This window comes from Lycium barbarum, chromosome 10 (genome assembly GCF_019175385.1).
Source record: "Lycium barbarum isolate Lr01 chromosome 10, ASM1917538v2, whole genome shotgun sequence".
NCBI lineage: Eukaryota > Viridiplantae > Streptophyta > Magnoliopsida > Solanales > Solanaceae > Lycium > Lycium barbarum.
This window is the reverse complement of record NC_083346.1, coordinates 112,307,323-112,320,233: the sequence shown is the minus strand read 5'-3', so window position 1 is coordinate 112,320,233 and position 12,911 is coordinate 112,307,323. Positions and strand designations below refer to the sequence as shown.

General features: G+C 28.7%; 1 protein-coding gene across 1 annotated transcript; it reads left to right on the top strand.

The window, feature by feature from the left end:
* Positions 1-10,187: 10,187 nt before the first annotated feature.
* Positions 10,188-12,683, top strand: LOC132613827 (protein EARLY RESPONSIVE TO DEHYDRATION 15-like). The gene is made up of 3 exons (XM_060328091.1): positions 10,188-10,325; positions 11,748-12,119; positions 12,231-12,683. The coding sequence occupies exons 2-3, from the start codon at positions 11,780-11,782 to the stop codon at positions 12,374-12,376; spliced, it is 486 nt and encodes a 161-aa protein (XP_060184074.1). The 5' UTR covers positions 10,188-10,325; positions 11,748-11,779; the 3' UTR covers positions 12,377-12,683.
* Positions 12,684-12,911: the final 228 nt, after the last annotated feature.

Genomic DNA, 12,911 nt, shown 5'->3' with positions numbered 1-12,911 from the left:
TAAGCTTCCAAAAAGTGCTTCTGCATGTATTTTCTCAAAAGTGCTTTTGGAAAAAAACTTTTTTTTTAGCTTCTGAAAAACAGCTTCTGCTATTCCCAAAAACACTTATTTTCTCCCAAAAATTTGGTCAAACAGGCTACAAGACATTATGGATGTTTTCTAACCGTAGTATAGCTGAGGTGTGTTTAAATGGTCTAGATATGGCCGTTATAATAAATAGGTAACATCGCGAATAAAGTCATATATATTTATAGTAAGAAAAATTATATTTGGCACAACTCGTTTGAGACATTAAAATAACTTTACACGACTTTTGAAGGCATTAAAGTAACTTCACATGACTTTTGAGGATATAAAGTCACTTACTATGTTTTCTATGTCAAAAATACCCTTATGTGAAAAAAAAATATATGAAATTTCAAATTTTCTCTCTCTCCTCAAGGTAATTATTATTTTTCTTCCCAATGCATTGAATTTCACTCTCTCTCTCTCTCTCTCTCCTTAATGTAATTATTGTTTTTCTTTTCAATACATAGATTAGATAACTTTTTGCATGCCTATTTTTTTTAAAAAAAATACTACTCCAAAAATGTCTTCATTGGATAAATCAAATAATTATCATATGCAACATATTATTCACATATTGAAGAAACTCAAGCTCAATGCGATGGCTAAGGAAGTTATTCCTTCTTCTTATAATATCATGGTCGTGATTTGATGCTTCTCACTAACTTTGTACCAGCAAACAAGACTGATGGTTTCCCAAATAACATAAGGGTATAGATTTCATTTTTTTTTTAATTTTGATTAAAAAAAATCGTTAATTTTTATGATCCTTGAAAAATTGATGTTTTTTGCCTGTTTTGTTTTGTGGGTCAGTTTAAAATTGAATTAGTTCAATTTAACTTAGTATTAGATTAGGATTGAATTAAAAAAATTGCTAAGTGTTGATTTAATTCCGTTAATTTAAAAAAATGTATGTAACAAGTAGTCAACACTATGGTGGGGACAAAAAAATGAGTCAACAGGAACATAATCTAATCTAAAACCCCAACGCTCTCTTCTCTCTCTACATGGAGGCTTGAGGGCGCAATCATGGCTGTCACGGCTAGCTGACTTTAACTGAACATTGAATTATCTCATTTAGCTAGACATTAGATATAATTGAGTAATAACTAGAAAGTTTTGATTTAATTCAATAAATTTTAAAAAGTAGTGAATGTAACAAGTACTCAGCACTATGGTTGATTTCAATTGAAATATCGAATTGGTTCAATTTAGCTAAGTATTATATAAGATTAAGTAAAATAAGTTGATAACTATTGATTCAATTATCAATTAAAAAAAAAAAAATCGATGTAACATGTTGTCAACACTATGATTGATTTTAATGAAACATCGAGTAATCTCAATTTAACTAAGTATTAGATGGAATTAAGTAACAATTAGTAAGTTTAGATCTAATTTAATCAATAAAATAATAAATGTAACAAGTAGTCAACACAATGCTTGGCTTTAATTGAAACGTTGAATTGCTTCAATTTAGCTAAGTATTATATAGAATTGGGTAACAATTAGTAACTTTTGACTTAATTCAATCAATTTTTTTAAGTAAATGTAACAAGTAGTCAATACTAAGATTGACTTTAGTTGAAACATTGAATTGTCTAGATTAGTTAAGTATTAAATAGAATGGAGTAACAATTAGCAATTTTATATCTAAATTCAATCAATTTAAATAAAAATAAAAATAAAGTGGATATAACAAGTAGTCAACACTATGGTTGACTTTAATTGAAACATTAATTTATCTCAATTTAGATAAGTATTAGATAGAATTGAGTAGCAATTAGTAAGTTTAGATCTAATTCAAACAATAAAATAGTGGATGTAACAAGTAGTCAATGCTGTGATTAATTAAAATATCGAATTGCTTCAATTTAGCTAACTATTATATAGGATTGAATAACAATTAGCAACTTTTGATTTAATTCAATCAATTTAAAAAAAATAAAAATAGATGTAACAAGTAGTCAATACCATGGTTAACTTTAATTGAAACATTGAATTATCTCAATTAGTTAAGTATTAAATAGAATTGAGTAGCAATTATCAAGTTTAGATCTAATTCAATCAATTTAAACAAAAATAGTGGATGTAACCAGTGTCCTCTGAGGCAGCGAAGCGATGCGTTTTACGTAGCACGGGATGAAGTGTAAGCCCCGAGACATGGGGCGTAAGTTTCATGGATCTACGAGGCGTATGTCTCACGTGTTTTCAATTTTATAATTTTATTACAACAAAACTATTTATGAAAGTGTTATTTTCTATGAGATTTTTTCTTTATTTATATATTTTAGGAAAAATCACTACAACATGAAAACATGAAGTATAAATATCACTACACCAATAATAACAATCATAATTTGTAGCAAAAATACATTTAAAACAATAAAAATTAAATTAACTTACGCCCGGGAATTACATTTTTGCGCCCGGGACTTATGGCCGAAATTTTAAGGTGTACACCCTATGGATTTCATTTGCGTGGAGCGTTTTTGATACGGCCTGGCCCGAGGCTCACCTCGAGAATCACCCCGAAAACGCCTTTGAAAACACTAGATGTAACAAGTAGGCAACACTGTTGTTGACTTTAATTGGAACATTGAATTCCTTCAATTCAGCTAAGCATTATATAAGATTGAGTAGAATTAGTAGCTTCTGATTTAATTCAATAAATTAAAAAAATAAAGTAGATGTAACAAGTAGTCAATACTATTGTTGACTTTAATTGAAACATTCAATTATCTCAATTAGATAAGTATTAAATATAATTGAGAAATAATAAGCAAGTTTAGATCTAATTCAATCAATTTAAACAAAAATAGTGAATGTACCAAGTAGTCAACACAATGGTTGACTTTAATTGAAACAAGGAATTGCTTCAATTTACCTAAGTATTATACATGATTGAGTAACAATTACCGACTTTTGATTTAATTCAATCATTTAAAAAAAGAAAATTAGATGTAACAAGTAGTCAATATTATGGTTGACTTTAATTGAACATTAAAATTATCTCAATTAGTCAAGTATTAAATAGAATTGAGTAATAATTAGCAAGTTTAGATCTAATTCACTCACTTTAAACAAAAATCATGAGTGTAACAAGTGGTCAACACTATGATTGACTTTAATTAAAACTTAAAAATTATCTCAATTTAGCTAAGTATTAGATAGAATATAGTAGCAATTCGTAAATTTCGATCTAATTCAATTAATAAATAGTAGATGTAACAAGTTGTCAGCACTCAGCACTATGGTTGACTTTAATTGAAAGATTGAATTGCTTCAATTTAGCTAAGTATGGGATTGAGTAACAATTAACAACTTTCATTTAATTCAATCAAATTTTTTTATATAAAAAAACAGTAGATGTAACAAGTAGTCAATACTCTGGTTGACTTTAATTGAAACGCTGAATTATCTCAATTGGTTAAGTATTAAATAGAATTGAGTAACAATTAGTAAGTTTAGATCTAATTCAATCAATCTAAACAAAATTAGTTGTTGTGACAAGTAGTCAACACTATGATTGATTTTAATCGAAATATTGAATTACCTCAAATTAGCTAAATATTAGATAAGATTTAGTAAAACATTTTGCTAAGTGTTCATTCAATTTTATGATTTTTTTAATAAATATGTGAATGTAACAAGTAGTTAACACTATGGTAATGATTGACCTTGATTGAAATATTTAATTATCTCAATTTAGGTAAGTATTAGATATGATTGAGTAACAATTAACAAGTTTTGATTTAATTCAATTTTTTTTTTTTAAATAATGGATATAACAAGTAGTCAACACTATGATTGACTTTAATTACAACATTGAATTATCTCAATTTAGTTAAGCATTAGATAGGATTGAGTAACAATTAGCAAGTTTTGATTTAATTCAATCATTTTTTTTTAAATAGTCGATGTAACAAGTAGTGTCCCTTCGGGGACATGGGATAAAATTGAAACAATACAAGAGATATAACAAGTAGTCAACATTATGATTGGCTTTGTTTGAAACATTGAATTATCTCAATTTAGCTAAGCACTAGATGTGATTAAATCGAAGTTTTGCTAAGTGTTCATTCAATTCAATCTTAAAAAGAAGAAGGCGGATATAACAAGTAGCCGACGCTACGATTGACTTTGATTGAAACATTTAATTGTTTCAATTTAGTTAAGTATTAGATAAAATTGAGTAACAATTAGCAAGTTTGATTCAATTTCATCATTTTTTTTTTTTTTTTTTTGAAAAAAATGAATGTAATAAGTAATCAACACTATGATGACACTAGCTAATTGAAATATTAAATTATCTCAAACTAGCTAAGTATTACATATGATCGAGTAACAATTAGCAAGTTTTAATTTAATTCAATCAACTTGTTTTTAAAAAATAATAAATGTAACAAGTAGTCGAGATTGTGATTGACTTTAATTGAAACATTGAATTATCTCAATTTAGTTAAGCATTACATAGGATTAAATCGAAGAAATATTTTGTAATAACTGATGTAATTCAATCAATTTAAAAAAATAAAAAATAGTGAATGTAACAATTAGTCAACACTATAGTTGACTTTAATTGAAACATTGAATTGTCTCAATTTTGCTAAGTATTAGATGGAATTGAGGAACAATTAGCGAGTTTTGATTTACTTCAATCAATTTTCTTAAAAAAAAATACTGGATGTAACAAGTAGTCAACACTATGGTTGACTTTGAATGAAAGGTTTAATTTAGTAAAAATTTATATAAGTATTAGATATGATTGAGGAACAATTTTTTAAAAAGAATGACAAACAATGGATGAAACAAGCTGTGAACACTATGATTGACTGTAATTGAACTATTGAATTACTTCAATTTAGCTTAATATTATATAGGATTGAGTAAATATTTTTTTAAGTTTTGATTCAATTCATTAATTTTTTATAACATAAATGGCGTTTCGTCAAAAAATTAGGCAACTTTTACATGTAATTTTTTTTCTTTCTATTATTTATAAGATATTTATAGGGTACGTTAACATGTAGTTTGTATTGGTAGATCGTATAAATAGGTTGACATGATTGACCGTATAGCTAAATTAAGTGTATATATAAATGTATAAAAATTTAAAGAAAAATATTAAAGTGACACAAGATCAATTTGTGGAGGGATATAAATTATTTTGCAGCCAAATTAAAATTTTGATTGCTATACACTCAATTAATGGGTTTAAGAAACTTCAAGCAATTTTCCGGGCCATGATGTTGTGACGAACAAAAGGTCACCATTGACTTCTCCTTGTTATCTTAGTGTATTGCATTTTTGTAATATCGTTGACGCGTGTTTAAATTGGTCTAGATATCACTGTTATAATAAATACTTTCTATATTATAATTTATGCGATATACTTTCATTTTAGTTTGGCCCAAAAAAAAATGATATTTTTATATTAGAAATAATTTAACATAAAATTTTTCCTTTCAACCTTAATGAAATGATTCACAGCCATATAATATCTATGACTTGTTTTGGACCACGAATTTTTTTTTTTCTCCTTAAATCTCTTGTCTAATTAAATTATATCACATAAATTGAGACGGAGGGAGTCGTAGTAATTGTTTTCTAAAGATTCTTGTAAAATCAAATTAAGACACTTAAAAGAGAAAATGAAATGAAAAACAGCATAATCACTCAATGTGGCATAACGTAGTACTAATAGGGGTCATTTGGTACATGACATAAGTTGGGATATCTCAACACTAATTGTTGTATTAATTTTATACGGTAGAAGGTATATAAAATGAAGCACAATCTTAAGAATGAAATATCTCATTAATCTTGAGATTATTTTATTTCATCTTCCGAATAAAATAAATTAATCCCGAAATTATAATTTCATAATAATTTTGACTGTCCACCAAACCAGCCTATACTTATTTGTGTCTTTTTATTTTAGGTGCACAGAATATATCCTGTCAGAGGTCTATACTACTCTAACGAGTAGAGAAAGTAGCATAATCTTAATTAATTAATTAATTAATCATTCATGCCTATAAAGTAAATTCAATGAATGGATTTAGGCTGTTTACCTACCAAACTAAGCCACGTGGTAAAATGCTATTTATAAGGATCCGGTTGTTAAACTGTCCCCACATTACACTATTTTTTGAAACACATCATCATAACTACTCAATCCATTCTGACCCGTTAGATGAAAAACGACCCTTTATATAAACCGTCCGATCATTTAAACGTGGCCCACAATTATAAGCACATAACATGCGTAGTGGGCCCTATGATTTTTCTATATCGACTAGAATATTAACACGTGTACATTACTTTAATCACTTTACCGGCTACTTTGTCTCCTCCGTGACTCCACCGCCAAATATCTCAAAATCCAGGTCCTGTTATAAACTGGTGATTTTATTTTATAATGGTGTTAGCTTACACTAAGGGTGTTAACCGGTTGGAACCGGAACCGGTTATGGAACCGGTTAGGAAACCGGCCGGTTCCGGTTCCAAAACCGGAACCGCCTAACCGGTTCCGGTTTACCGGTTTTAAACCTCAAACCGGAACCGGTCCGGTTTGGAGTGATTAAAATCTATTTTTTTTTTGTTTTTTGTATTATATATATATATTATAGTATTTATTTGTATATTGTAGCTATATTTTCATATGTTATACAACTTTATAATTAAAGTTTAAATATTTACTGACTAACAGCCTAACAGCAAGTCAGCAATACAGAATAGTGCTTTTCGTATACATATATATGTATAACTTACATATACTTATATATATGTATAACTTAATATACTATATATACTTACATATATGTATAACTTAATATATATACTATATATATATATACATATCTACTATATATCTATATATACTTATATATATGTATATACTTAATATATATGTACTATATACTCTATATACTTATGTATATGTATAACTTAATATATATACTATATGTATAACTTAATATATATACTATATATACATATCTACTATATATACTATATATACTTAATATATATACTATATATATTTATATACTATATATACTTATATATGTGTATAACTTAATATATATACTATATATATTTATATACTATATATACTTATATATGTGTATAACTTAATATATATACTATATATACTTATATATATGTACTATATACTATATATACTTACTTATATACTTTAGTTTTTTTTTTTTTTTAATTTTTTACCGGTTTAACCGGTTCCGGTTTCCAAAATATTGGAACCGGACCGGTAAACCATTAAACGGTTAACCGGAACCGGTTAACCGGTGCTACCGGTTCCGGTTCCGGTTCCGGTTTAACCGGTCCGGTTACCGGTTAAAACCGGTAAGACCAAACCGGTCCGGTTACCGGTTAAAACCGGTAAGACCAAACCGGTAAGCCTTACACGCATTTTGATTAATTTTATGGGATACATCTTTCAATTTTAATTTGAGTGAACTATCTTTTCTTTAGTCTATGTCAAAGGAAAAAAATGAATTTATTTTTATATTTGAAAATAATTTATCATTATGCAATAATTTATAGTCACACAAAATATGTGTCTCATTTTACACTACAAGTTCTAAAACATTCTCTTTCTTCTTACCGTGTCCAGTCAAATAAGTTCACATAAATTGAAACAGAGAGAGTACATATATTATTCACTCCGTTCCAATTTATATGATACTCTTTTTTAATCAATTCTAAAAAGAATGAGACATGTTTATATTTAGCAACAAGTTAACTCTAAATTTTTCATTTTACCCTTAATTAATTGATTTCTAGTTACAAAAATTTCTTTGGCTTGTTTTAGACCACAAGATTCAAACGTTTTTCTTTTTGTTTCTTAAATTTCGGGCCTTATCAAACACACTCATATGAATTTAAACGGAAGGAGTACCGTTTAGTGAAATACTAAAGTTTATATATATATAAACATAAAATAAAGTAATTTTTATTGAAATATTTATTCAGGTTAACTCTAAATTTTTCATTTTACCCTTAATTAATTGCTTTCTAGCTATAAAAATTTCTTTGCCTTATTTTAAACTACAAGATTCAGACGGTTTTCTTTCTTTTTTTCCTTAAATTTTGGGCTTTATCAAACACCCTAATATGAATTTAAACCGAAGGAGCACCGTTTAGTGAAATATTAAAGTTTAAATACTAAAGTTTATATATATATATATATATATATATATATATATATATATATATATATATATATATATATATATATATATATATATTAAAGTTTAAATATTTGTTCTTTTCGTTTATAAATATATTTTTCATTGAAGAAAATCGTAATTAAGTAACTTTTCATATGTAATATCTCCAACAAAACTAAAAAACAACCCTTAATTATATTGTGAATTAAGTTATGATTTTTATGGTGGAGTTTCCTTTTTCCTTCTTTAGTACATTATCTAGACACTGTACTTTGCGCAATGCTATATCACCAGTCACTGATAAGGATAATCCTGCACAAAGTATTAAATAAAGTATCATTTGGCTTAAAAATTACACACAAGGCTTACCTGGTCTATTTATTTATAATTTACTATTTCTTCATAGACAAAACTGTCACCTATCTTGTTTGTCTTCTTCTCTTAACATCAAAATCAATGTATATCTTAATTTTAAGATACATCCCCCACCAATGATGCTTTGAATAAAAGAATGCATCAACAAAAATGACTCTCATCCTTAATTAGAGGTGATAAATTTTTTGGTACATGATGCTTTATCAATGTCCCGACATTTTTTGATGACTCCTCTTATGTCTTCTAAGAAATAATAATTGCCTATATTTTACACGTTCTAAGTAGTCAAGCACTGTATTATTTCGAAAATATTTTGACTCATCTAAATGACTTTTGGCCTAGTAAGCGCACTGTAAGATGGTGAAAAAAAAAAAAAAAAACTACACTGTAAGATCTAGTACGTTCAAATTCAACAACGTGGAGACCACTACATGCACTGCCAATATGGATAAAGTCATTATCCAAAGGTATTATTTATATATATATATATAGTTAGCAACTACATAAAAATTATTATTATTTTAGTATAAGTAAAAAAATATAAATAATAAAACATAACATTTCGATCATAGTGTATTTGACTCTTATGAGGTGAAAGTATGTTAATGAGCAGAATCTCTAACATTTTCACCTGGACCACTATGTTAAGATATAATCAATAAAAACAATTGAATAAATAAAATCATACTTACGACTATATTATAAAAAAATTAATTTATAACGCTGATGATATAAGGATAATTTTGCAAGTTTTATGCTATCAAGACATAAACGTAAAGCAACAACAACAATATACCTAGTGAAATCCCACACAGTGAGGTCTGGGAAGGATATAATGTATGCAGACCTTACATCTATGTGAGGTAGAAAGACTGTTTCAGGTAGACCCTCAGCACAAGCACAAGGACAAGCAGTTCAAAACAATATAAAAGATATGAAAAAATACGGTAAAAAGCATGAAAAAGTTATCTGAAAAATAGAGAAGCAATAACGATCATATAATAATACGATAATTAAAGTACAAGAAACAATCGATAGTAGCAGAAATAGATAGAGAGAAAAACATAGACGTAAAGCTCAATATAAAAATGTGATTTTTTAAATTATTTTTTTGGTAACTTTGGCTACTCTGAGTGGTCGTTTGGTTTGAGGTCAAAATAGTCTCGGGATTACAATCCCGGGACTAATTTATACCATCTGTTGGTATTATTTTATACCATTTGAAAGATGGTATAAAATAATACCAGTATAAGTGGGTTAAGAAGGTATAAGTTGAGTTATTCCAGCACTAATTTTTATACCACGTTTGATACAAGGTATAAAATAATCCCGAAATAAATCTATACCTTATACCAAACGTGATATAAAAATTAATACCGGCATAACCCATGTTATACCTTAAACCAAACGACCACTGAGGGTGGTCTGTTGGTGATAACAAAAGTCTAGAATTTTTATTTATTTGAATTTAATTTAAATTAGTTATTAAAGGAATAAAATATAATTATCCAAGGTCAATCATTAAGTTGCCTCGGTCTTCTCCGAACCTAAGCTTCGGTTCCGAACCTTTTAGGCTCGTCATTCTTGCCTATAAATAGTAGGCCAATCTTTTCATTTCAAAGATAAGATTTCATACGTGTACGAGTCGTTCCTTTAGTTGAAAAAAGATATTTTTCTCTTCAAAAGGTACTGTAAATATCTACATTTTAGCATTTGATCAATTTTATTATTGAATTTCTATTATGTGATATGAAATTTCATCTTTCTGTTCTCCGATCTGTGTTGAAATTTGATTTTTTTAAATTTTTTTGCTTAAAATGAGTGATTTTTTTTAATGTGATGAGCATTTTTTTGTAGCGATCGTTAAGTATATTTGATGAATATGAAGTTTGACTGAAAAATGATGGATGAACATCTTTTAGCTATATATATATTGTATTTGATCATTTGATTTTCCGATCTGTGGAATAATTTTGAAATTTAAATTTTTTATTTATTTTTTTGGTTGCGATTGGTTATGAACATTTTTTTTTCTAGTGATCCTGAAGTATATTTGATGAATATGAAGGTTGACTTTGAAGTCAGAAGTTTGACTGAAAAATGATATATTTTTCTATTATTTTTTTTTGTTTATATTGATAGGTGAACATCTTTTAGCTATACTGTGTTTGATAATTTGAAATTTTAGTATTAAATATTTAATCAAAAATTGCGTCTTTTAATTTTCCGATCTGTGGAATGATTTTGAAATTTTTTTTTGCTTAAAATTAGTTTGTTGCAATGAGTAGATGTGAATTTGTTTGAATAGATCTGATAAGGATTTGAAAAGTTTTAGTGATTAAAGTGAGTTCAATTATTTTGGTAGTCAGATCTGAAAGAATGATGGAGAAATAATAGTGGTTTTGAGTTTTAGTTGTAGAAAGTTGAAATTGCAGTGAAAGTGAAGGTAGTACATTTTGGGAGGTGAAGAGTATATAAGGTTGAATGCTTTAGATAGTAGATGATAGTGTGATTAGGCTAAAATGTTGATACCAAATCTGAAACTTAGTTATGAATGACATTTAAGAATATAGAATGTTATTTATCTAGTTTTGGGAAATGTTTCTGTTAGTGCGGAAACGATAAAAACATAGTAATTAATGTAGTTCAGATTGATGTGATCCTAGTCCACGGAAATCGGCTGGCGCTTTTATTAATATCGACGGAGAAAGTAAGTTATAAGATTGAATACTCTTAGATTCTATGTTCTGTTCTATTTAATAAATTCTAGCTAGCATGTATTTATATTAGTAGGTCTAATCCTTTTTTAGAAATGAGCTAAATCTCAATAACACTCGAAAACCAACAATGAAAAAAGTTTTCTTTTATTTCTTTCCGCTTTGGAGTAGGAGTTGGCTTGAATATTTTCTCAACTTCACAGCCTCTTTAATTAGTTTTGCTGAAATTCTTAGTCTTCAATGTTCTAGTTATTGGTAAAAATGGGTAAAGAAGAAATGTATTGTTGAAGTCCTGACTCAATTTGAATGTTTTGAGTTGTAACTTGCTAGATCATGTGCCCGTAGTTGGTGCGATATGCACTAATTAATCTTGGGTTTATTCTTTGTTCAGACATCTTCAGGCATAAATTTAGAGAAAGGAGAATGGCGTTAGTTTCTGGAGGAAGGTCGACACTGAATCCGAATGCACCTCTCTTCATCCCATCTTATGTGCGTCAAGTGGAGGACTTTTCACCCGAATGGTGGAATTTGGTAACGACTGCAACATGGTTCCGCGACTATTGGACGAGCCAGCATGAGGGAGAGGAATTTGGCGACGATGATCTTGGGTTTGCAGGAAATGATGTTGCTGACTTGCTTCCCGAAAATATTGATCTTGATGTTGATGAGGATATTTTGAACATGGAAGCTCAGTTTGAAGAATTTCTTCAGTCATCCGAAAGTGGGCAACAAGGAATCAAGTCATCGCTCTCTGGTGTCAATGGTACGCTTCAATTTGGTGTATAATTTCGTAATCAATGATGCTTATGTCGTTGGTTCTTACTAGTAGTCTTGTAGGATAATCCTTAAATCGTATTTTCCCTCTTGACAACAGGCTTACCTAAGGGTTCTGAGGCACTCATAAGGACACTGAGCATGCCAAAACCAAAATCTCCTATCGAGCCTCCAAAGTACTTCGAGAAGCCAGCAAAGATCGTTAGCCCAAAGAACAGCCTTCGCCGCATCCAGCAGCCTCGTTGAATTCTAGTTTAGCTTAAGCAAAAATAACTCTTGGTTTGTAGTTTGGATATGTCAGTTCTTAGTTTGCAGCTTTTGATCTTCACAAAAGCTGAGCAGTTGAGAGTCTCCGAGAGTCTTTAGTTCTTGCTATCTTTTGTATAGAGCAAGGTAGGTGGCACTTTTGTATCTAGCCTTGTTCATAGTTTTAGTGTATCCTTACATCAGTTTCTTTGACTTGTAAACAGCAAAACTTGTTTAAATTGAAAAGGAAAAAAAAATGTAAAAATCAGTTGACAAAAAGTTGAAAAAAGCATGTCTTTCAGCTTCATTTAAGAAGGAATGATCCCCACTAAATTGCTGCTTCGTCGGCCTTTCCTCTTGTTTTTAGCCTTTTGGGCATATAATGTAAACTTAAAACATGAAAATAGTTATTACTAATACAAATGCGGGCCATTATGGTTGTTGGGCTTTTAGGCGTGTTAAAAAACAAAAGGAAGAAGCCGAAGTAGGAACGAGCGTAGGCACTTTCAGCATGTGTCTGTACATTGAGAGAATC